General features: G+C 41.2%; 1 protein-coding gene across 1 annotated transcript in view; it reads right to left on the bottom strand.

The window, feature by feature from the left end:
* grik5 (glutamate receptor, ionotropic, kainate 5) overlaps nucleotides 1-26,746 on the bottom strand; it is an 88,978-nt gene that overhangs the window by 23,523 nt on the left and 38,709 nt on the right. Inside the window, exons 2-10 of the mRNA XM_059338704.1 lie at nucleotides 17,894-18,055; nucleotides 16,487-16,651; nucleotides 13,315-13,412; nucleotides 12,699-12,864; nucleotides 6,771-6,949; nucleotides 6,007-6,060; nucleotides 5,053-5,211; nucleotides 4,527-4,679; nucleotides 2,476-2,580 (exon numbers count right to left, since the gene is read on the bottom strand). Of these exons, the coding sequence (XP_059194687.1) occupies nucleotides 2,476-2,580; nucleotides 4,527-4,679; nucleotides 5,053-5,211; nucleotides 6,007-6,060; nucleotides 6,771-6,949; nucleotides 12,699-12,864; nucleotides 13,315-13,412; nucleotides 16,487-16,651; nucleotides 17,894-18,005 (1,191 nt within the window). The 5' untranslated portion in view covers nucleotides 18,006-18,055. The remainder of the gene's footprint in view (nucleotides 1-2,475; nucleotides 2,581-4,526; nucleotides 4,680-5,052; nucleotides 5,212-6,006; nucleotides 6,061-6,770; nucleotides 6,950-12,698; nucleotides 12,865-13,314; nucleotides 13,413-16,486; nucleotides 16,652-17,893; nucleotides 18,056-26,746) is intronic.

Raw genomic sequence — 26,746 nt, forward strand, 5'->3', positions numbered from 1 at the left:
ATCTTGTGCCCTTATGACGACTACTGCTTTTATTACTGAGCTGACATTTCATTGTACTGTTGACTATGTTAACCTCTAATAAAACTGAAACATGATCTTGAAGTAAGTTTGGATTCATATGAACAAAAGGTTTTTGTAAAAAAAAAAACCCTAACACTATGTGATCATATTGTTACCACAGAATTCCATAGAAATGCTTTAGTTAAAATATATGGATTTATAACCCAGCCCTAACTGGTAAATGGACTGCACTTATATAGCGCTTTTATCCAAAGTGCTTTACACTACAGACTGCGCTCATTCACCCATTCACACACACAATCATACTGGTGGCAGACGCTATCCTACAACGGTGCCACCTGCCACCATTGGGAATTCATTCACACACCGATGAACGCAGCATCAGGAGCCATTTGGGGTTCAGTATCTTGCCCAAGGTGTAGGCTGCCATGGTCTGGGATCAAACCACCAACCTTCCAATCAACCGGTAACCACTCTACCAACTGAGCCACAGCCGCCCTATTAACTAACTGCTAGTTAAGCCCTCAAACCAAAGTGATTTTTAACTCTGGCCTTCTGCTCAGATCTTTGATGTGAATATATATACAATAACAGTGTGAGAAAACTGTAGGGCATTCCACAAAAGGGGCAGGCAAGCTCTTTTCAATGTATTAACAGTGCATTGTTTTAATTCATGGTAACACGACGTTTGTAACAAGAGTTTGAGAACAAACAGCACTGCAGTCTTGACCACTTTTGCCTAGTCTATACCTCTTTCTTCAAAAGTAAGTCTCTCTAAAGCATTTTGAGTCTCTACTCAGATTAAATGTAATGTATTTTATGGAAAAGGTCCACCAATTTTACACATCAAAATGGGGAGTTCTAACCGGTCTGTCAATACAGTGTTGCCGGAAAGCCTGTAAGCTGGGGGCATTGAGTTTTAAAGACATGGGACTTAACCAGGCAGGGAGAGTCTTAACAAAAAGATGATATATAGTTGCATCATGGGAATACGAGGATTCAGCTTTTTTGGAGCTTGAGCAATACTTTGGCCTGAAAGTCAGAATATCTTCCAGGCTTCTGCAAAATCAATTTCGACCATTCTTTTTTATCTGTCTTTTGTGAGTCCCCAAACATTATAGAAGTCCAATACTGAAATTACTGGAGAACTCTTTTAAAATACATAAAACGGCTGCAGAAGTAGGTAAGAGAGCCAAGAATACAGACTGATTAAGGGACCTATTGCAATAGATAGACACAGAAAAACCTGGCTTCAGTACCAAGAGAAGACGTCCTGTGTTCTCATTATGAATATCAAAGGTGGAAGATGATAATGTGGATTTATTACCCAGCTCTAAATGCAACTCAAACCCAAGTGATTATTTGACTCAGGCATGCTGCTCAGATCCGTGATGTAAATATGTATAATTATAATAGCAATGTGAAGAAACGCTACAAAGGGAGCAGGGATACTTGGAGAAATACTTTGTATGTACAGTCATGAAAAAAATTATTAGATCACCCTTTTTCTTCAATTTCTTGTTCATTTTAATGCCTGTTACAACTGAAGGTACATTTGTTTGGATAAATCTAATGATAACAACAAAAATAGCTCATAAGACTTTAATTTAAGAGCTGATATCTAGACATTTTCTATGGTTTTCTTGATGAAGATATGAGTACAGGAGAAAAAACACTGTAGGCATGACCACTTTAGTGTAAACTGCAAGACCGGATTCAGTAGAGCCCAAGTAATAGAAAGAAAAAGACAAGAAATCAGAACTAATACAAACTAAGTCTGAGCAAATCCAGTTCTACACAAGACGAGGAGAACACTAAACTGAATCAAGCCTCCACAAAAATAGTACATTATACAGCACTATACATATATTAGGATGACGAGAGATGTAGATCTAACTGCGCATCCACTCTGTACTGAGCTTGAGGCCAATTACAAACACTGATTCCTACAAATGAATGTCACTGTTTGTAACCATGGGAAGAATGTTTGTTTTTAGATCAGGACATTAGAAAAAGCAACATCTAATAAACAAACAAGAGCCTACAAAGCACCTGAGACAAGATGAGTCCAAACGTGAAGGCATTCATAAGACTAAAAACAGCCCTTAACCTGGACTTGATACTAAAGACCTGCTTTAAAATTTAGCAAATGTTTGAAATTCACTTGAATAATACAATACAAACAGCTAATATATTCCATTACCTTTCAGATAAAATAGATGTGAACATGCATTTGCAGCTGATGGCAGGTTACACTACAGTGCCGACAGGTGAAATGCATCAAACCAACTTCACAAAGTATATCTGGCTGCTATCGGGGGAGCCTGCGATGAGGCTGACCTCAGTGTTAAACACCTCCTCCGGCATAGTGAAAGCAGACGGCTGACCTGCAACTAACCCAAAGCCTATGGGTGGTGTGACCTGTCTGCTGCATGATAACAGGTGACTCCTGACCTCTTTGTGGCCTCCTCGGTGTTTCTCCAAGATCCGCAGGGTGTAGTTGGTCCTCTGACCTTTGCTGTTGAACTCCACACGCCCTGTCAAACCATCGTACTCCACCTGGCAGGCAGACGGAGAGAGTGAGGTGAGAAAGCATGAGAGAGGAAGGGAGAGGAGGAAAAGGAAAGGTAAGAAAATGAGAGGAGAGTAAGTAGAAACAATAACGAGAGATGGAGAAATAAACAGGCAATCTTCTATGTAAAAGCAAAGATTTTCCTTCTCACTATCCATCATGATTAGGCAGACAGGTGCTATCTACAGTGATTAGGAGGAAGGAGAGGGTGAAAAACTAAGAGAAAGAAAGAGCTAAAGAGACAGAGGAAGTGTCTGAGGGTGGACCAGACAGGGGTGATCAGTTTTGGATCAACTAGGAGAAAGTGACTGAGTGAGCGAGAGGCTCAGATAGAGCAGCAGAAAGAGTCAACAGCTCCCTAATAAGTCTCAGAACTGCACCTCACACAGCTCAGCTCTGCCTGTCCAAAAACCCAGGTGCTGGCACAGTTAGCGAGCTCTATGATGAATGGCACGGCGCTGAAGATGGAGCACACCATGATGTTGACTAACAAAGGCAGATGTCGGGCCGGTGGGGAGGAGGCAATGAGAGATGGGGCTCAGGCTGCCTTGACAACAGGTAGTCGATGAAAGGAACACACAGACGGCCAGAGATGGGAGATGACAGAGAGTAACAAGAGAGAGAGGTTACATGCAACATGAGATGAGGATGATACACAATGCAGCTCTAGTCTAGTCAATATTTTTCCTCAGTAGAGAGGAATTAACCCATGGCAATTTCCCATTAGTGATAATAATAGTGAGTCATTTTTCAAGCAAAAGTGCCAAACATTTTCAGCTTGTACATTCTCAATGTCTTTTCTCTTATTTATATCATATATCGGGTTTGGATTTTGCTTTGCTTTGCACACTTGTGAGTTTTATTTTATCATTTTTCAGATTGCTTATATTTTTTACTGACATTGCTTGGATTCTGTACTTTTTATTACTCATATTTACTATCTTTTCTCTCACTCTTGCCTTATATTATTCTTTGTAAATATGTGTGAAAATGTTTAATATGTTGACATTGACACACCTTCACAATTTCCTTGAGGTGAAGGCTTTTTAAATGTTTTTGCTTTATTCGACTTACAAATGACATTCATTCAGTTTACTATCATAAGCAATAAAGAAAAGCAGTAAAATCCTCACCTTTTACAATCTGGGAGCAGAAAGAATTTGGCATTTTTGCTGAAAAATGACTCAAATAATGAATCAGTCATAAGAAATAGTTGCAAATACTTTTATTTAAGCTCCAATTTAAATAAGCCACCTAAGGCTTTAAGTTTAAATCCCAATGGGTGTTATGACTTTTTCCAACATTTCAAGTGAATATCAAGTGTGGACATTAGTTCAGGGTAATGTTATTAAAAAATGTTCAACATCAGTACAGATACCTAGACTTTGTTACCAACTTATGAACCATTCTGTTTTTTAATACCTCTTTAATAAGATCAATTTAAGCAAAAAGCAATTACAACATTACACAAAAGATAGATGTCTTTTCTTTATATTTTTCAGCTCCTTTACACCCACACCAACTTCAGTCAAGCCTCTCAAAATACAACAACACACAGTGTTTATAATGTAAAGTAATGTTTCTCCTGCATGCCTCGTAATGTTACAGCCAATCACTGGTGGTTACAGCATGTGCATTGGCTACCTGCCAATGCACATGCAGGATAATGCATGAGATTTTCTCATCAGGTATTGAAATTTGCTATTGAATGACAAGGCATTTTTCAATACTCGATACTATGGAGGCAATTCAGATGGTGCCTCAGTTTCTAAGTTCAGTACCCAGCTCTAAGGGACATGAATAAACATCAAAATTCAATCAAACTCAAGTTGTACTACAAGCTCAAGCTGTTCCTCATGATGGATTTGTATGCATGTACATGTGTATGAGAATGTATATCAGCAGGTGACTTTACAATACATCAAGTGTTTACCATGCGCAGGTAGTTCATAAGACTGGTCCCGTGTTGCCAGATCTGAGGTGAGGTGCAGCTGAGTGGCTTCACTCCGATTTCCTGACTGCGGTTCAATTCCCTTACCGCTCCCACCACCACATGCACCGCATCAAACATCAGCGCTGAAGAGAGCTGTGGAAGGGAGAGAGGAAACAACAGAGAAACGGAGGGGGAGAAGGGCAAAGAGGAGATGGAAACACAGTGAGGAGAGACAAGTAGTCAAGGGAGAAGATGCAATGAGGAAAGATGTGCAGGCACAGATGATTGAATGGTTAACAGGGATGGAGGGAGGGAGGCAGAGAGAAGAGATGTGAGGTATTAGTAAACCAGTGGGGAGGAAACACAGATGGATACATCAATACCCATTAAATACAAGCAAAAGACTAGCTGAATCTCTTTAACTGCTCCATGAATCAGTGTGAGGAATAAAGTAGCTTAATGTTACAAACAAAGCTTTGAAAATTACTCCTGAATGTGCGCACGCATGAGTGTCCACGAGACTTACCGCAGGGCCGGGGTATGTTAGGTCACATCCCTCCCTCCAGGAGAGATTGAGGCTCCTGATGAACTCCAAATAGAAGGGATGGGTGGTGTTAAACATGGAGAAACCCACAATGTTGGACTGCTCATCCACTATGTCGTCCAGTCTCAGGAGTGGGAAGTCCTAGAAACGGGGAGGAAGAGGAAGAGGAGGCGTGGGGAGGGGTGTTTGCAGAGAGAGACAGAACATTCAGGTGAGTGACAATGTTGACAGTGTATCAAATCTTGACGCCGAAGAAAAACACTGTGCAAACGAGAGCAAGATAAAGAAAAAGAGAGGCTACGGGGGGTGACAACATCTAATCTCTGATGGGAAGAGAAAAAAAGGATATAGACAGCTAGGAAAATGGGGAAACAGTGATACAGGGGGAAAGAAAGGTTGATGGAAATGACTCCTGTAGCTTTTCACAGAGATATACACACAAGATGTGGCATCTAAAGCACAACAGCACATCATGTAGAGAAAAAAAAAAAATCCAGCACACGGCATAAGGTGACACATTAATTCAAATGGTAGAAGGGGAGGGAAGTGTATCAAAGAAGCAGATGAAAAACACCAGAAGCGTAAAGAAGGTGGCGGGTGGCAGAAGAAAAAGGGCACATCACGTCTGTCATCACCTTCACCTCAGACCCTCTGTTTCTTTGCTCTCCTCCTCTGCACCTCCTCATCTTTGTACAGTTTGTTCAATCCACAGATCTCTCTCTCTCTCTCTCTCTCTCTTTCCATCTCCATATCTTTCATCTCCTCTCTCTATTTCTCTCTCCGTCACCGCTCTCTTCTCCCTTTATTTCATGCTTTCTCTGCCTTAGCACCTTTGCTCGCTCATAAAGGGACAGAAGAGGAGGAGCGGAAGAGAGGAACAAGTGAGAACGGAAGAATAGAAGACACAAGAAAGGGGTGGAATTGGTAAGCTCTTACCATTGTGGTGAGGATGTACTTGTAAAATGCTGATGTCATCCCCAGCTCTGACGCCTGTAGGACAAAGAGAAGGAGAGAGTAAGATGAGAAAATAAAGAAGAGGCAGGTGGGATACAGAATGTGGAAAGAGAGAACGGGGGAAGATGTGGAAAGATTGATGGAGGGAAAGAGAGAGGGGCAAAGTTATGGAGAAGCAGGGAGCAAAGGAGACAGTTGGGGGACAAAGTCGGAGGGAATATGGGGGAGGAGAAGGAGCATACGTTAATCACAGTTTTACATCATCAGGCTAACACTAGGACATTTCGCTGAGGGCGGACAGCCGCTCCGATGTGCCCAGTGAAAACATCCCATACACATTCAAACTGTGACTCACTGCGCTGGCTATCGGCATTACAGGCCGTACTATGAATCAGAACAAGGCTGGGTAACATCTGCACCGCATCCCAGCAAAAGATGTTCTTTTGTCAAATATTTTCTTGAGTACAAGTGATCGTTGCTGGCAGACATGCATACATATTGTTCCCTATGCGGGCCTGGAGGGCAAAGGAGGTAAAAATGCATGTTAATGCTGTTATGGCAACAAATATGCAGCTTTTGAGGGCTGTTTTTTACTGATAACAAGCTCTGCATGTCCTTCATGACTGTAACATGAATTTTCCAAATGGGCACATTAAAGAGAAAAATGCATATCTCTAAGTGTACTGTATACAACATATCCTGCACGTATGGCTGGCTCTGGAGAATGTATTGATGTTTGAACTGACCTTCTTCAGGATGAGATAGGAGACAGAAGCGTTGGCGTCGATGATGATGGTGGCCACTTTGTCGTCACGGATCTCTTTCAGCAACGGCGTAGGGTCCAGGTTGTCATCCAGCATCCTGATTGACAGCGTCTCCCGAGAGATGAGAAAGCGACGGACCAGTTCCTCCAATCTCAGCAGGCCTGAGGCAGAGCAAAAGCACAGACGAGCTGCATATCAATGTCTGTATCAGTAGACACAACTCATATTTCCAGAATGTAAGCTCTGCAGGATCTGTGAAAATCTTGATTTGTCGTCAGATGGTTACATATTTGTGTCATTTTGCCAAGCGTGATCGATGGTTTGTCGAAATCCCCAGGAAATGAAACATCATTTAATATGTAGTCTACAGTATTCAGTGGTTCTCTTAGAAGGATGCATTTTTAATGTATTATGACCTCCACCAAGGGGGTTTTGTATTCAGTATCACATGTTTGTTTGTTCATCTGTAAATTACCTGTATATCATGGAATGAACTTGACAGATGGGCTATGGGCCAGGGAACAACTGATGAGTTAATGCTGTAGATTGCACCACTATGTGGCTATTTATAAATGACTTTACATTTGCTCTTAAAACCTGAACAGCTAGGATCAGAAGCAGAATTCTTCTTCTGGATTATTAACCTCTACATGAATCTTTCAGACTACATCCACTTACACCCATAGAGATTTTCATTTTTTTGTGTGTGTGTGTGTGTGTGTGTGCGTGTGTGTGTGCGTGCATGTTTGTTTTTTTATCACTCCTCTTACAGACACACAGATAAAGGCAAAGGTACAAATACATTTTTGTGCAATTGATGAGGTTGCTGCTTGGAGTTCAAACTGCAGTTCCTGGCCACTTGAGGCTGGATCCAAAAGCGAGTCAGTCTCCACTGACCTCATGTTAAAATGCCCACATCTACTGCAGAAATAAACATGGGTACAGCCTGCTAGAAGAAAAAAAAACATTTTGGTCTCTATAGCTAATTTTCCCGTCCATTACTACTCATTTGGCCCACCACAGCTCCACCCACACTTTACCCACTGCCCATTTTTACATTAGCTGGGAGTTCAGCACTGCCAAGAATGTTACTTTTACAGATTGTGTCCAATCTCAACCAAATTTGGTCAATAAATAATTTGGGCCAAAAGCCAAAAGCAGAAGGTTTTCCTCCTCAGGATTTAAAAATACTTTTGTTTCAAATAATAATCCAAAATGAAATTCTAGTCATGTATGGAACTACAGTACAACTAAAAAAATAACTATAACTCAGTGCTTACTTTGTATTTAGAATCCCTGTACAAAGCCCTAATATTCCCAGAGAGGTTTTAGATATGCTCCAAAATTCATGAGTGCCATCAGCCAATCAGTATGACAAATGTCTAAACATTTTCTATTAATAGAATAATAAATCTAGAGATTTGTACAGTCTTGGCAGAGGTATGCACACTTTGAGTGCTTTGTAATTCACTTTGTGTCTCTTGTCCCATCCATCAACGATTGCCTTCCAGTTTTTTGAGTGATGTATGTACTGTGAGCAAAATATTATGTGTTCAAAAAACTGATAGCCTTAAAATAAAAGAACACAAACTGGAGATTCAAGGATCCAAAAAACCTCTGGCAAAAAAGATGGACAGAAATAGGAGCAGAACTGCAGGAGCAGAAAAACTGAAATACAGTGCTTGAGACAATTCTCCCACTTCAAGCAAATTCCTCTCGAATATGAGTATAACCAATGGCAGTCAAGACTCACTTGACATTGTGTGTGGAATGAGCCTTTACTAGAAAGTCTACCCTGATGCTTCCTAATTGTAATTCCATAGTAAAGCACCCCTAGCTATGTAAATAAGTGGTGGGGCAGGCATCTGGGGGACGGAGGGAAGGGGAGAGGGAGGAGAAGAGGAGGGGAGAGGTAGCGCACAGAGCCCTTCAGCAGGAGAAAGCCTCTGTAAGCAGTGGGGTAATCACTGAACCAGGCCAAAACTTTAATTAGTTTGAGGAAGGAGGGGAAAAAATCAATGCACTTTACAGCTTCCTCTCCTCCCCTCTCCCACTCTCCTTCTTTCACATATTCTCTCTCTCGCACATAAGCTCTAACCTCTCTATCTCTCTCGTCTTCGCCCTGTGCTCTAGTTACCTCTCTCTGTCTTTATCCATCTCGCTCTTACGCTGCCACCATCTCCTCCGCCTTGTGCTCAGTCTCTCCCTCTCGCTGTCCTTAACCTCATCCATCTCGTGAAAACTGCATAATGGAATTAGGCTCAGATAGTGCGTTGTGACCCAGACATAACGAGAGAACGATACGTCGGAAATGACCCAAAATCTCTGACTCGCTCTCATCTAACAGAATATCTGCGCTGCTTCCACGGGCTAAACAGGGGGAAATGTGGTTAATGCAATTAACATGCTGTTGCAAAAATGACCAGTTTCGAAATACGTTGCTTAATTAGGATTCACACATGGTGGGTGTCAATGAAATGTGTGACTTCACACGTTTCTCGCCTGACTGACAAAAAAGAGAGAATGTCTACTTCACTTGAACACACCACTCTACACTGGGGTAAACAAGATGAATAAAACAAGTGGGCTGGTGGTAAACATTGTCTGATGTTGAACCTCTGCAGCGCCACAGCAGAGCCGCACACACAATCATACAAATACCCCCAAAACCCCCCTCACACACGTACAGACATACAGTATACTTGAGGGCAACAATACACACACACACACACACACACACACAGCAATCCATGCATAAACCAGCACTCGAACACATGTACGGACAAAGTGAACCAAGCACTCAGAAAAAAATATATCAAAACACACACGTACCGTGCCACACACACCCACACAGTCGTTCAGAGCGTGGAACAAGCCTGTTGAGTGGCAGTTAGCACCTATTCTGCAGCCATGGCAACCAGCTCCATGGCGATAGATAGCGCAGCCAAGTGGGTCAGAGTCTGTGAGTGTGATAACCTTGTAAAGATCACCTTCAAGCCAAATATATTACACACACGCACCCCTCAGTCTCTCCACCGGTAAAAGCTGCATCTTTTGGCCCGGACGGTAACTGTGATGCTATCTGTTGCCTTGAATTCTTACAACAGGAAAAGCCTGGTGAAAAACACGGCTCTTATCTACACATTCAACTGATGATCAGAACTGGGGAAAAAAGATGCCATTTCAAAAGCTCTTTTAGTTCAATGAAATGACAAGTCTCCAAGGAATTCAGCTTACTTTCAGGAAACCACAGGAAGGCTGGCTAACTGCTGGGGAGATAATGAAAGCATCTCAATGATTGAATCAATTTTTCATAATGTCACAGCTTTTTGTAAGTCAAGATCTACCCTTTTCACACTGCCACAAGAAGTGTTCATAGACATCAATGGTACCACTTATTCTTTATGTAATTGCCCTTCAATTCTTGTATGGTTCTACTCGGCTGGTGTGTGCAGTCAACAGCTGCACAACAACTCATCCCCGCTCAGTTTCACACAGGAACAGTGCTGAGAGGGTTTTTTTTAAGCACATTCCACTACATAGTCCATGTATAATGGTATCATATTATTATAGGGATTATATTATTAAAATCAAGCCCTGTATTTGAAATACTTTGGGCTACTTTTGGAATACTTTAAAATCCTCTTGCTGAGCTCATTTGTCTGTGTCTTATATTTCAATGCCAAAAATGCCTTCCTGACAGTGTCCTGGCTGTGTGTCTCCTCTGCCATTGTCATGTGGCTGGTGCATTGCTTGTGCACAAATTGTCCAAACCTTTTTTTCAAGGGAAATGCAGGCCTCTTATGAATTTTGGAGCAAATAAATTAAAAACAAACTAGAAGGGCACTCAGAGAGAGCAGACCTCCGCTTAGGCCTTGCACTGCGCCATGATTAGGACCTGCTCCAAAACATGTTTGGTTTTTCCTTGGCCCGTGCTACACCCATTCATTACTGGGCCAGTAATTTGGCCATCTGTAATCCTGCTGAGAGACAGAAAAACAAACCAACAGACAAAACAGAACACAACAGAAAACATCACCTCCTTGGTGGAAGTAATAAAACAAATATTTGAAGTAATCTATAAAGACAATAACTGTATTCTGAATACCAATTTAAACTCTAACTCTAATGGGATACAGTTACTAAAGTTACTAAGGCCCATATGGTTTAAACGGCACACCTTTTAGCCAACTTTTTACTTTAAGAGGGTGTAGTGGGCTCAGTTTTGAAACTACAACTAGATACTGGTGACATATTAAACTAGAGGCCTAGTGCATTCAGGAGATGTATGGCTTTTCTAGGTTTATCGAAAATAAGGGGGTTTCTCAGCAGTTTCTAGGACAGAAGTGCTCCAATTGCCAAAAATTGCTGTTCTTGGAGAAATCTCCAAAATGTCAAAAAAGTTTTTGACACTGTGTCACAGCATGGGTTCTTCTATGGTGTTCCCCCAAGATATCTGCGTCTTCATGTGATATTTTGGAAGGAAGGTAAAAATATGTGTAACAAATGGTATAAACATAATTAAGCATGGAATGGACTTTATATACTCATGTCATAATATACAGGTGCATCTCAATACATTAGAATATCATGGAAAAGTAAATTTCCAGTAGTTCAAGTCAAATAGCCCCAACCAAGATTGAGTCATAACATTTCCATATTAAACCTACTTTTTAAAACTGGTCTTTTGTTATATTCAAATTTTTGAGACACTGAAATTAAGGTCTTCATTAAATGTAAGCCATAATCATTATAATTGGAAGAAATTAAATAAATTAAGACATGAAATGTTTCATGCCGTGTGTAATGGATCTATATAATGTGTTATTTCCACTTTTTGAATTGTATTACTGACATAAACTTTTCTATGATATTCTAATTTATTGAGATGTCCCTGTACTCATGTCTAAACCGTAAAAGACTTTAATTATTTCATTAATTCATTGACTAATTAATATATTTTATTACGGATTCATGACTAGAAAAATATTCTGCAGTGCTGAGCTGCCTCTAAAATTATTATTCATGTTCCCAGTTTTCAGATGTTGTACACTACTTTTATGTGGCATCTACATTTGACCTGCTATCTCCACCTAAAAATCCTCTGTTCCCCACCCCCGATTCTCTATAAAAGTGGGCTAAGGGGTTATATGTATGCCTTTACTTGTATTTTATTCCCCAACCCTACTCAGGAATAAGCAAAAAGTTAGTTAACTACTCAGTAGAAAAACTACCATTTCACCACCTCCTATAGCACATATTATTGTATTATAGTATATATTACATACAGTATGAAGTCATTCACAAAGCTTTGTTTGAATACTACAGCCACTCCGACCAAGCCCTTTAAATCCTGGGACTCTCGATGGGGCAGTGCATAATAAATCAATAACGCACTCTTTCAAAATGAAAATAAATAGGGCTAGTGACTAAGCCCCGAATCCCCTGTGATGTTAAAGCTCTTTGAGTGCCTGGCAAGTTAAATCAAATGTCCCCTAAGTTCTTCCAATACTGGAAAGCATTTCAAACACGAATATTTATTAAATTGGCTTGGCCTAAAAACCCTCTGAGGTGGATAAGAGACAGTGTGCGAGAGCATGAGTGAAAATTAAAAAAATAGGAAGGCTGCAGCCATGTTCTGAACTCTTGACAACAGACAGAACTTTATGACCAGACTGTCAAAATGAGTGTCCAACAGTGCAAAACAGTCATATCCGCCCAAACAGTGTGAATGTGCCAACACGCCCACAGAGGCATTCGCACACACAAGCAAACACACAAATATAAATAGGTGAAAAAGCTTGCAAGAACTCAACTGATGCACTTACACCCACCTAAACAACAAACACAGCCATGCAGTCGCACATTATGTACTGTAATAACTATAAAAGAGGCTGCATTTGTACTCACACTCAGCCTTGGCGCAGACCAGACTGGCTGAGGGGTAACTGAAGGAACGCAAGATGGCTCCTATGGCCAGACTCAGGTCCTCGTTGCTAGGGTACAGAGTGACAGAGGCAAAGCGCAGGTATGGCAAGCGGGGAGTTTCCTCCGGACCAATCTTGACATGAGGGATCTGAAAGACAGAGAGGAGAGGAGAGGAGAGGAGAGGAGAGGAGAGGAGAGGAGAGGAGAGGAGAGGAGAGGAGAGGGAAACATTAAGGAAAGCAAATTTGTCGTAATTAACTCCCCTCCAAACACACACAGCAGGAAAAAATCTGTGAATAAGGAAGATCCATTAGAGAGGCTACAGGGTGAAAAGAGAGATAAGAAAGATGGCAGAGAACAGAGAGACCTTAAGGATAAAAGGCTACGGGAAGAAAGGAGAAAACAGTTGGAAGAAGTGGGTGATGGTTAATTAAAGGGGAAGAAGCTCAATAGTCTCAAAAAAGCGAATCTTTAGATACATTCATCATGACGTCTATGTGGGTAGGCGGGGTAGTAAGTCAGAGAAAAAGAGGCATTCGATGTCTGTATGCACACACAGATTTGTACACATTTGTGTGTGTTTATCTCCCACACTCACCTCCTTCTCTCCACATATATGACTGACAGTAGAGCCAGAGGCGGGGCTGGAGGCGGGACCTATCACAGAGACGACGCCTTTGGGTAGAATCTGACACACTGAAAGGGAAAAGGGAAAATAAACATTGAATATGCAGACACACACTTTTCCCACTGCTTAGTTTTGACGGCAGCACAGAGTTGGCATACAGTAGGGGCTGCAGTAAGGGAGAAAATGTGGAAATTTAAAATGCAGCAAAAAAACTGGATGCATTAGGATTATTTCACTTTAACCACTGATTCTATTGGAGCAGCACGATCTGTCTCATTATAATCAGATTTATTTTGAGATAAATACTCCAAGGACTACAGCGGGGCAGGCCAGGGGTTGCCTGCTGCTATTATTCACTTGTTTAGACAGTGGCTTTTAATGATTTTAATGATTTTTAAGATGGTTTGTTGTAATTATAGCTCTGGCATCAGAACAGTACTAACAGATTGGTGGTCGCCTTCAATTAACAAATGCCAGTTTGCATAATTATCCTTTTTGCATGCAGCAGACATTAAAGTGGGGGAAGTTTTGTACATTTGTACATCAGTTAAAAGAAGTATTATGCCCAGGAATGGATCAAGTAAACACTGAATGACAGTCTGTTCAGGCACAGATTTAACTATTAAAAACCACAAACTGACAACAAATGTCTCCGCTGTATCCATTTTTCATTTCACTCATTCAGTTACTATGCTTACCCCTCTATTCCTTTTCTGGAGTTTTCGGTTCGTTAACTTGTGAAATTTCTGTATGAAGCTTGTTATCTCACACCTTGTCCCAATTACTCGATGTTGGTAACAGTGCAAGATATGCCTTTTGACCTTGGGTGAGGTCTAGCTGTGCTTTCCAACTGCTGTTTCATATAAAAGCCATATAACTAATATAGTTATTTTTTAAATCAAACAAGAGTTATGCTTGCTACTCTAAATGTTAATGCCTAGCGTTTGTTCTTTTGCACATATTTGAAATGCCTCCTATATATTGAGATACATATTTAATTAAAAGTAAGTTGTAATAGATTATGTTTATAGAGTGCAGCAGGAATGAACATGCCAAATAATAATAAATAATGAGCATTTTTCACTCCTGGTGCCCTTGTAAATTTGTTGTTTGGATGGGTTTTTGGTTGGATGCCTGAAATCAGGTCTGTATTAGCAAAGGCTTAATGGACTTTTCAAGTTTTGTTCTACGGCATCACCTCTGGAAGTCTCCAACTTGAGCCTACAGAGGTTGTCGGGGACGTTAAACATCATTGTCAGCTTAGTGGTGGAGATGCTGAGGTCATGTGACCGTGGTGTAGTTAATTTATGGCCTAATGTTAGCGTTTTATTTTTGGTGATGACATTTCCGCTATAAAAATCATAAAAAGTGGTGTTCATTTGTAAAGATTATCTAGCTCAATAACACAAGTATCATAAACGTTTGTTTGCCACAGAGATTATTTTCTGCTATAATCCAAAATGCCTTTGTTTTATACATGAGGAAACCAGGGCAATGCTAACTATTGTCTATCTACTGTTTGAGTAATTGACCGGCCTGCAGTCTGTGTTACTGATCAATATGCTTTTTGACTGTCTTGCCAAGAGTCATATAATAATACAAATGTTTTCAGGATTATTTGTCTTTAGCTTCGTATTAACTAACAGATTTGAAAGAGGTATCAATCGTTTTTATTCATTTTACACTCGACAGGAAAGCAAAGGAGCCTATTTTTCTTTAAAATCAAACATCTTCTTTTGACCAAAACAGACATATACAGACATGTTCGACAGGTACATGCAATCAGGGGCTTCATACAGAAATATGTTTTTGTACAGTGTGTTTTGGATGTGCAGTGAGTTCATCATTATTGATGTTTTCTGTCTACCCACATGAAAAATGCTTTCACAGATACAACAGAAATGAGTCTGGTGCCTTAACTGTTATTCTGATGGTCATAAAGCTCTTTTCTTGCTGGTATATTTGGTTGGTATTTTAATTCATCCCAATTAGTCCTCCTCACTCCCTGACTCTGTGTGTGTGCCTGTATATTTGTGAGCGTGCGTGCCCGCACTGTGCCGATGTGTGAATGTGCAGTGTGTCTGCAGAAAGGGATGTGTGTGCATGCATGTGTAAATGCCTGCGTGTGTGTGCGAGTGTGGGTGTCTGTGTGATTGAGTGTGTGCACCAGTGTGTGCGTGCAAGCGTGCCTCAGACAGCCGTAGCTGTAAGATGATGAGCTCTCTGATCCAGAGACCAAAAAACGCTGTGAGCAAACAAGCCTGTCAGAGTCTCCTGCCCATCGGTCAAGGACACACACACACACACACACACACACACACACACACACACACACACACACACACACACACACACACACACATCAGACACACACAACTCAAGCTTGCTCTTATGTACACAACCCTTCTCAAGCACACATAGACATTTTGCCAGTAGCTTGTGGCAGGGTCAGTGACCTATTAGAATAGGAGCAGGGAGTCTCGTCTCCTCAGTGACTGACTTCAACAGTATTTCTTCTGTCTTTACAGACTCCATACATTCTGTTTTAACTCTGTGTGTCAATACATATTGCATGCCGCCTCTGTGCTACTACTTTCTGCTGGCCTGCACTGCTGATGTGTATTAGTATTTGATGATTTGTTTTTGTCGCGGCCTCCACAGTAGGCAGTGCCAGCTGTTACTGGAGGGCACTGGTCCACTGTTTTTAATGAGACAGGCTTACTGGCCCATTACTGGTCTCCAATGGCGTGTAAACTAATCAGCACAGGCTCTTACTGGTTCCTAATCACATGAAAGTGGTGGTGTTTTATCATTCTAGTTATTCTTTGGGGTTTTTGCTCTAAAAAAGGCAGCATTTTAGGAAATGTAATAATATAATTTTTTAAATATCAGTACCCTTTATAAGTGGAATAAAATCTGCAGTATTCAGTAGACTACTGTTCTTTTCTACTCTACACCGGTCACTTTTAATATTAATATTCCACGGTACTAATAATATCTAGTGGTATTTTTAGTGGTCACTTTCTGCCTGTGCTAATTAGAAACTATGTGCTACTGGACTATAATGGATTAAACAGGACTTCATCACTCTGAGTTGAATCTGGTCTACTGGTTTTCTTTGGCATTCATCGGCTCCACTCACTGGTGTCAGTAGTGTCGTACTGGGAGTCTTTTTGCAGCTCGTATATGTCCACCTCCACTCGGGCTCGAGCCGGACCCTCCATCACGCTGTTGATGTTCTCTCTAGCCAGGGCCAGCGCCAGACGCTCCCCACGCCCACACACAGACTGGTCATCCAGGATTGCCGCTAGAGAGTTAAGGAGAGAAAGTGAAGGTCGCGAATAAGTGCTTTTTCCAAAATGTCAAACTATTGCTCTTATGTTTGCAGTTGTGATTAAGTTGCTTTAACGTTCAAATCCCTTAGTCTATGATATGTTTAGACTGTTCTGTCTAGCTTCTATGTTTATTTGGTCAGACAAAACTCTTTAGTGCTTACAGAAAATATTTATCTAACTTTGCATCCTGTTCTAACAGCTGAGTCTAGGAGATCCGCTGATATTTAAATCATCTAAGAGTATTGTTGCAGCTGTCAGACAGCTGTTCCTGCTTCTGATTGAGGCTTTTTTGGGAGTAACTCTACTTTTATTCTTACACTTGCATAGATCAAAAAGACTAAAACAATGAAAAAGACTGTATCTGTCAATCACTCTTTGCTTGGAGAAATATTTTGCAACATTACAGTTTGGACACCGATTGGTATATTATTGATGCTCATTTGGCTATTAAGTCCTTTGCTCTCACTTTATCTCTTACTGTACTGACTAGGGGTGTAACATCATCACCGTCATCAATGTAATGTTGGGCATCAGCAAATGTATTTGTAGTTAACTGCAGAACCATGGAACAATGTTTTTTCACCACATCGATAACAAACTCATTGCTTCACCGCTATGTTGCACCGCTGTTTTACTGTATGTCAATGGAAACACTTCAAACATTGTGTGAATGTTTAAATGTCGCCAAGGTGGAACTAATTGAGATACTCATACTAATGCACAAGTTTTATTTTTTATTGTTCTTTTTATTTTGAATCTGAATTTCATAGCACAGGAGATGCTTCTCCTGTTGTGACCTGTTGCCTTTTAGGAAGTGTTTGTTCAGTGTAATACTTAAGTGTTTGAAATTTTCCTTATTTTATAATGAGAATAGTTTACTAGAGTTGCCAGTGGGCAAAATATAACCTCAAGTCAACTAGTCAGTTTTTTGACATTTGCTCTACTGTCTGTTCAAAATAAATGGGGAAAAAACATCCAGAAAGATTTGGTTTCTTTTTTTCTGCTGTACTGAACTCCCACTGAACTGTGATTTCTAGACCGGGGTATGAACCAAACCGTGACTTCTGTGTACTGTTACACCCCTAGTCCTGACTGAAATGGCAAAACCCATTTTTAAGGCACCAAGGCAGGCTTTAAAAACAAATCCTGAGAAGGATGTTGAGAAACTTTCTGACCCAGGTATAGTGGAGATGGAGGGACGGCTGGCCACTCACCCATTCTGACGGAGGAGAGCAAAGGGCCCTGACTGAGGGAGCGTGGCGGCATGGTGACTAGCAGGAAGGAGAGGAAGTGTATTGACAGCAGCAGTGCTGGCAGAGCCGGCATCTTCTACTGCTCCTCATGGAGAATGGTCTGCTGGCTGCCTGTACCACCACCTGCAGGATCGGAGGACACACTGCATGTTACTGGACACATAATCATTCTGGCACACAACGTCTTTCTTTAAATTGTCATCCTGCAGCTTATCTCCAGTTTGCTCTGTCACATTTCCATGTAGTGTGGGAGCACCTATGATTTGACAGCACATACAATGGGCTTTCATATTGAGCTATGAAGATGTTCACTGTCATATCACACAGGCAACCCAGTCCCATGCACACTGCCTGTCTAATAATAAAATACAGTACACACATCTCTATTCATGTCTCCAATGGAAAGTCTGCTGCATAGAACTGACAGGACTCAGCCTTGAAGAGATCTCCAGGGGGTTTACAGACGACATCGGAACAGCTGGTACACACTTTGACGCACATTCACTCATACACATCTACACAGTAGTGCACATGCACACACATACGTACATATAAGCATACAAACAGATACATGGTCACATGCTAGGAACACTTGCAGAACACACACAAAGAAAATCACCAGTACAAAGACAGCTTTGAATACACATACTGTATGACTCAACCCGCTCGCATGTTTTCCATAACCTAGCCCCTACCCCCAGCTCCAAACAGACACACAAACACGACAAAAGCACACAAAGAGAGCTCAGCTGAGCTCCAGCGGTGCTAAGCAGCCCTCTCCGGGAGTGACAAGGCCTTGCTCTGACTGACAAGTTGACAAGGCCGTGTGAAAGGATGGAGAGATGAAGGGAAGGATGAAGACAGAGGAGCGGAGAAGGAGTGTTGTGTGACAGACAGACAGGACGGTTGAGGGAGGGGTGGTGTTGGTTGCGTTGGCGATTGTGGTGGGGGCGGTTGACCTGAGAATGCTGCAATCGTCTAGTTCACCGGTCTGAGCTGGAGACAGGTCTGACAGACAGCTGAGAGAGTCAGTTCATGACCTTCAATTGACCCTTGCAGCTGTAAACACATGAGTTCTGGGATGGTAGAAGGCTGACCTTTGACCCTGACAAGTAGATGTGTGGATGGAAATGTGTTGGCCTTGTATGTTTGTGCATAAGCTTGTGTGTATATCAAAGCAGCAGATGATGCTGATTGTCGGTCACTGTGTTGAACATCGCCATTCTTTTCAGCCTTTTCACTTTTAGATCTTCTTTTTTTTTTGCACGGTTCACCTTTCCAACACTTGTTTAGCTTTGATGTTTAAAGCACATCAAACAGAAATCTGCAATCCTGCGCTTTGAATCCCACATCACGTCGCATAAACCAACCATACTTCCCCTTCTCCTTTTTTTTCTTTCCTTGCTCTATACAATTACTGACCTCCCTGTTCTTCCTGTCTAACCACACTTGTCGCTCACTCGCTGGTTTGCTGTGTCAAGCGTGTAGACGAACATGTTTGTAATACTAATAGCATGCACCATACTGTGCAGATGGCTGTGTTGCTCTCATTATGGTTACCATTGCTCAAAGTGAGCAACGGCAGTGCTTATGGGAGGCCATCTGTATGTGTGACACAACATAGAATAACTGGCACACAGTGGGAGTTGTTTTATTTTTCCATTCTTTTGAAAACAAAACATTCTTGTTGTGTTTGTTACGTTAGGGGTGACAGTTAATAATAACTGCATCAAAAAGTAAAAAGTTAAAGTTGTAATTGTGTGCATGTTTATAATGGTGTACATGTACAACACAGACAGAGTTATGCAACAGCTGATTATTCTGACCACACAGTGAGATCACAATGGCACACTGCTGTCGCACAGCTGTGTAATATGCTGCACAGTTCTCCATTGTTCTGGCTGTTGCTACTGTATTCTGTTCACTCCCCACACCAGTGGTCTCTTTCTCAATTTACTCTTCACCAAAGTGTGTGTGCATGTGTGTGGTGTCCGGACTCGTGTGTTTATTCCAGGGCATGTATGGGTATGTGTGATGGCGTATTGATCGAGCCCAGCTGAATTGGCGAGCCTTCAGGTGCAGTCGATCAAAACAACGGGGAACCTATCATGGGAGCACTGCATTTCACTGGAGCCATCTGATTGGCTATTACCAAGAAGCAGATTGCCATGATGACGAATAAGATCCTAACTGAGGATATGCCTTCATCAATGATGGGATGGAACCGGTGCTATTTCATTGTTATTGAGAGCTATTGACAGCATTAGATAGAGAAGATTACAGCATCTATACTCCAGGGAGAAGAAGAAGAGGGGGGAGGGAGGAAGGAGATGGAAAGCTGTGATAGAAGTAAGGAGAATGAGAAAAAAGAAAGAAGCAGAGGGAATGGGGCCGGGGACGGTGGGGAAATATAAGAACAAAATTGAATACAGAGAGAAGAGATTGGAAAGTGTTTCTGCAGAAAGAGAGACGCCAAGCAGGATAGAGATAGAAAGACACAAGAGCAGTGCTGGAGAGTAAAGTACATTTACTCAGGTATACTCACTAAATTTAGAAAAAAAAATGTAGTTTTTACAAAGCTCCAAATTACTTTGCAAAAATAAGATTGTGCGAGCAAAATATGATATGACTTATAAAATAGGATGCACTGTTATAGAGTAACTGTACATTAAGTAGTTAAAATTAGCTTCATCTCAGTAAATTGTGTATATATATATATATATATATATATATATATATATATATATAATAAAATATAGTATATTTGGGACATTCTGTATCATATTGCCAAATCATTACTTGGTTTATTACTTTATCACTAATGACAACTTTTGACTCATCACTGCTCCCCGCCTCACTTATTAAGTTGGCCTTCCGTACAGACAAGAAGAAATAATGATCTCATATTCTTTTCTAAAGCTCTAATGCAAAAGCTTCCAAATTACCTCACATCTCTTCTCTTTCTGCAACCTAATTTAGGTCTTGTAACTACAGTATATTCTGAATATAATGGTTAGTGGGTAGGCTGAGTGAGCACAAGGTCATTTTATTTTAGTGTATTTTAAGTTTTAAATAATAATGTTATTGTGTGGTTTAAGCTTTGCAAAGAGAGAACAAAAATGTTAACATAAAATCAAACCTCAGAAAAAGCGTGCAATGAGAAGATTAAGTCAAATATTAAATAAAGTGAGATGAGACACTCACAATACAGTTAAATTCAGCTGAAAACAAGAACAAAGGTACAAAAGCAGAAAACAGAATATATATTTTAGACAGTGACTTTCCAAATTCACTTGCCTTCACACCTTGATTTATTTAGTCCAGACCAAGGGCAAAAAATATGCATTGTTGCATTTTAGTTCTGATTCTGATTCTGCGTCTGGTTCCTGTTCACACTGACTTTTTACAAATGAAACCAAAAGGAATAAAATTAAATTTGAATTAAGTTAATGGACTGACAGGTAGCTCCATTAAACAGTTTTTGTAATCGTCTGCATCATCAGGACCACGTTGGGAAATCTAATCCTACATTTATGTTCTTTGGTGTTATAAAAAAAGCTTGGGAAGAAATAAGTGATTATGAGATAGTCTAATAATCATAGTATTATTAGCCTGCAAATCTACCATATGTAATGAATAATGACTTACAGGTAAAGATAGCACGAAAAAGAGGTGCCTGTACAGTAATGATTCGGGGCTTAACACTATGGGATTGCTGACGCTCTCTTTAACGGATTTAATGAACTGACAAAGTACACAGATTCGGAAAAAAGCACAGCAGTTTTAACAGCTGTTGACCTATTAATCAGAGAAAATAGCCGTGCTGACGTGCATCCATGTTACCATGGCTACCAAATAATTTCCATAAATATACATGGCCTATGGAGTTTAATTACAGTCATGGAAAAACAAATATTAGACATTGTTTTTTTTCAATTTCTTGTTCATTTGAATGCCTGGTACACTTGCAGGTACATTTGTTTGGACAAATATAATATATAAAGAGCTGATATCTATACATTTACCATATTTTTCTTGATAATGATTTTGGTTATTATCAAGAAAACCATGGAAAATGTCTAGATATCAGCTCTTAAATTAAACTCTTATGAGCTGTTTTTTTTGTTATCATTATATTTGTCCAAACAAATGTACCTTTAGTTGTACCGGGCATTAAAAGATATTAGAGAAAACAAGGGTGGTCTAATATTTTTAGATGGATCACACAGTAGCTTAGCTTTTTTTTTTTTTTTTTTTTTTAATCATGATTAAATAAAATATTTTCTATATTAAAATATTGGGGCACTACACGGTGGTCTAGTGGTTTGCCTCACAGCAAGAGGGTCGCAGGTTCGAATCCTGCTTGCAGCTCTTCTGTGTGGATTTTGCATGTTCTCCCCGTGTCAGCATGAGTTCTCTCCCCTCAAAGTCCAAACACATGCAGCTTAGGTTTAATTTGTGACTCTAAATTGCTGTAAATGAGAGCGTGATTGTCTGTCTCTATGTGTCTGCCCTGCAGTATCCTGGCGATCTGTCCAGGGTGTACCCCACCTCTCGCCCAGTGTCAGCTGGGATCGGCTCCAGCTCCCCTTCAACCCGAGTTCGGATAAGCAGAATGAATGAATAATGAATAAAATACTGGGGTTGGTTCATTTGCTATCACACCACAAACACACCGCACCAGAGTTCGCTTGAATGACCAACCATTTCAGGCGGTCTCGGTTCGGTTGATTGGTCCGCACCAGGGTTCAACTGACAGCTTTCACACTAGCCCAAATGAACCGTATGAACCAGGCAAACGGCCCTAACTTGTTTAAACCAAAACAAAAGCGCCCTCTGATATCCCGTAGGTACTGTGTGTATTAATCTATTTGCATCCTTTGAACTGAATGAAATGCAAACTGCCCTCAAGCTAGATTCTCTGATCTCCACCATTGTTTTAACATTTCACTGTACTATGATTTTTATGGAGATTGTTTTTATTGATTCTATTTGCCTATTTTAGATTATTGCTTGTTTAACATCAAAAGCGTTGTACGCAAGTTGAGTGGTTATCTCACTATTAATGTTTCATGTTCTCAGGTTGCTCTGGAAAGACAGATCTTGATCTTAATAAGACTAAAATAAAGTTTAAAATAAAGTAACATATAACTATCTGAAACGGGATATTTTGCATTATAAGTATCTTTGATACTTTCCTGTAAGTATAAAGAACCTCTAATACTTCTGCACTTCAGTCAAATTCTGAATGCAGGACTTTTTTTTTTACATTGTGACATTAGTGATTTAAGGATCAGAGAACATCTTACAGCACTGCAGGAGATTGAAAGAAAGCAAGTATAATGTAGCAGTGGAGGGTGGAGGGAGTCAGAGGAAATACAGTCAGAGAGAGAAAGAGAGAGCAAACGGTAAGAAACTATTGCCGTGTTTAATCTGCGAGGACTCTGTGTCTGGCTGCTGTACGTGCTCTGTTGCTGTAGTAGTACATGGCTGAGTCCCTGTAGCAGTCGGGTGTCAGTCTGCAGGGAGCTGGAACAGCGAGAGGGCCAAGCAGAGCCAGACTAGTCTGAGCTGTACAGAAAACACTGCTTCTAGCCCCCCTCGCTCGCTTTCATTCTGCACCCTGCTGTAAGTCACCCGGCACACTGGCACCACTGAGAAATACACAAAAGCAAAAATACATAAATATCCTGACTTGCTGCGTGCCAGTATGTGTATGTATGTGTGTGTGTGAGAGGAGAGAGTATAAAAGAGAGAGAGAATTGAGAGTGAGATAGGGGACATTCATCCCAGTTGGAGATTTAGCAGTTTGGTGCATGCATTCGTCTTCGTGTGTGTGTGTGTGAAGGCATATACATAGTGTGTGTGTGTGTGTGTGTGTGTGCGCGCAGGAGACTTGGCGGCTTGCTTATAGTGTCTGCAGTGCCTATTATGAAAGAGAAAACCGTAAAATCAGAGATCTTAATTATCTAGAGAGAGCATGGGGGGGGGGGTGTTAGAAGAGAGAAGGGAAGCAAAAGGGAGGGCCGGAGTGGGGGGGGGGGGGGGATCGGAAAACGAGGGAACGCTATCTCTCGCCTCACACCCCCAGGCAGATGAGCAGAGGATGAACGGAGACTAAGGCAGAGGAAGCAGGATGAGCGATAGCACGGGAGGAGTGGAAGAAGAAGAGAGGGATGCGGAGAAAGACAAAAAGAACTCAGATGGAGAGAAGCAGCTTGAGGGGGAGGGGGGTGGGTGAGGAGAAGGAGAGGAGAAGGGTGTCGGTGGGGGGGCTGGCGAATCATTTGTTTTTCCCCTTCTGCCTTATTGTATGACACAAGAAAATCTGACAGTTATCATAATGGAAGGATGAATCATTCCCATAATTGAATTTGCAAGTGGAACGGCTTCAGTGGCTGTGGATTTAAGACGACTGTACCGCCGGCCATTGTGGGACAGAAGTGTTATTTTGCTCATTCTTCCCACAATTAAAAGTCATTGTTGACGAGAGAGCGCCTGCTGCAGACAGCTGGGCTGCTGTCCCTGAATGAGCACGGTCAAGCCGTTTCAGAGCATTTGTTAACCCCCCAGACAATATGGATGAGCTGGGAGGTCGGTTCGGTGTTTGTGAGTGTGAATGTGAGTGTGTGTAAGCAGTGTCAGTGGGGGTGGAAAAATACCAAGGACCCTTCGTTCACCCCTTTTGGCTTTTTGTAGGATTAAGTGTTTAGTACTTTGTGTCTGCATCTAATATCAAAGCAGCAGCACATGTTCTTGGTCGCATTGACTCAGCACTTTCACTTTGCACCCATTCGCACTTTCTCCCTCTCTTCTCCTCTTACATGTACCTCCCTAATCTCACCATCTATGCCTTTCTCTTCTATTTTACCTTTGTCCTACTCTTTATACTACTGTCTCCCTGTTCCTCTTATCCCTTCCCTTTTGTTTCAGTATTTATATTTCTTTTGGAGGATCTTTTTTACCTACACCTCTCCTTCTTATAGCCTTCAGGCATGCCTTTAAGTTAAGGTTAAACATTTTCAGCACATATGATTTATTCATATGATGTTGCCTACCAGGAAGCTATATCTTAAATGAGATTTTTGAAAATGTTTACTTGACTGCAGAATGTTGGGTACAAGGTATAATATTAGCTCGGCCATATGGAATAAGAAACAACAATAACACGAAGAGGTATAGTAAATGGTGCAATTCAATACAAGTAGTGCAATAAACACAGCCTTGTGAAGATTATAGTGTTGAATGTTTGTTTGCGAGAAGAGTTCCTCTCACTCTAGTAAGGTGAAAAAAAACCAATACAACATCACAAACTGCAGTCTCAAAAATGAGTTGAATCAACCCCACTGCCAGACAGAAAACCCCACACTGCATCCAATTTTTACCATCCAGCGCAAGATTTTTTAAAAATGTCTTTCTGCATGGTTAAGGTGAGTGTTATCATATCGAAACACTAGCAATGGACCTAAATCATGAACCACCAAATCCTACAATATGAACAGAAGTACTGGGCTGCTCATAAAGATTTTTTGGGGGGATTCAAGTTACTCTAACCAATCACTAGACGCCTGAATCTCACATCATTTTAAACAACACTGATGTATAGCCATGCCAACATACTGGCTTTGCTGCAGTTTTAAGAGGGGAGCAAACTTATAACAAACCACAATGAATGTTGGGTGACATTGAGAAGATTTGTTGTCTGTAAATGCAGAAGCTTGACAACAGTGTTAGTCCAGTCAGTGTGGTAGATTGGCAAATCCTTAGTCCCCCTGGATCAATTGTCTATTTATCAGATAAATCTGCTGTTTAGCATCATGATTCCAGATGAATCTTTTAATTCTGTGGAGTGGGCAGGATCAAAGGTCTGGACCCAGGCAAGAATAATGATGAAAATACTAACGCTTGAGCATTGACTCCAAACCACAAATTCATTTAAGTAGACAATGCTCCGATCCCAGTCGGATCTTCTTCAGGTCAAGAACAAAAAAAGTCGAATTAGGCTCCAACTGGGATCGAAGCATTGTCTACTTAGATAAATAGGTGTGCAGACGTTTTACCAATGCTGATTTGAAATAGCCTTGCAGCCACATGTGATGAACTGTGCACCGTCTTATTTGTAGAATAAACATTAGTTTCAACCCTACTTATTAGCTTCACAACATTTTTTCATGAATATCAAATTGTGGGTTGCATCGGCTGTTCGTGTTGTGTCCAACCTAAGTAACTCCAGTCTCTGGCTTTCTGTCTCGCTGTACTCCCACCCACTTCCTATATGTTTTCACCTTGTCCTCCCTCAGCAGGGCTGCAGACACTTTGATCTCTCATTTTCAGCCTCTCTGCCCTCTCCTCTCTCTCTTTCTCTCTGTCTCACTCTCCATCCTCCCCCACCTCTGTATCTCTTCTCACACAGCCTCTATCTATTTTGTCTCAGGAACACTCTATACCCCTGTCTCTTTACTGACCTCTCTCTCTCTTCTCTCTCCCTATCTTAGCTCTCACCGGTCTCTTCAATCTCGACAGTGCACTTTCTCTGTTACAGTCCCCCCTCTCCCTCTCTCGCCCCCTCTCCCTCTCCCTCTCCCTCTCTCTTCATTGGACATGGATAAATTCTTCCCAGTGTTCTCCTTGACAAAGAGGCCCTCAGTCAGTGACACCGCCTGCTTGGGGAACCACCGTGCTCCTGTGACACTGTCACATCCGACTATGTCACGCGCAAACATACACACACAAGCAACCACTAGCTGCACACACATACACCAACTCTCGAGGAAGGTCCAAAGAACATCGTGCGTGTGCTTGCTTATGTGTACG

Source organism: Centropristis striata, chromosome 8 (assembly GCF_030273125.1).
Source record: "Centropristis striata isolate RG_2023a ecotype Rhode Island chromosome 8, C.striata_1.0, whole genome shotgun sequence".
Taxonomy (NCBI): Eukaryota; Metazoa; Chordata; class Actinopteri; order Perciformes; family Serranidae; genus Centropristis; species Centropristis striata.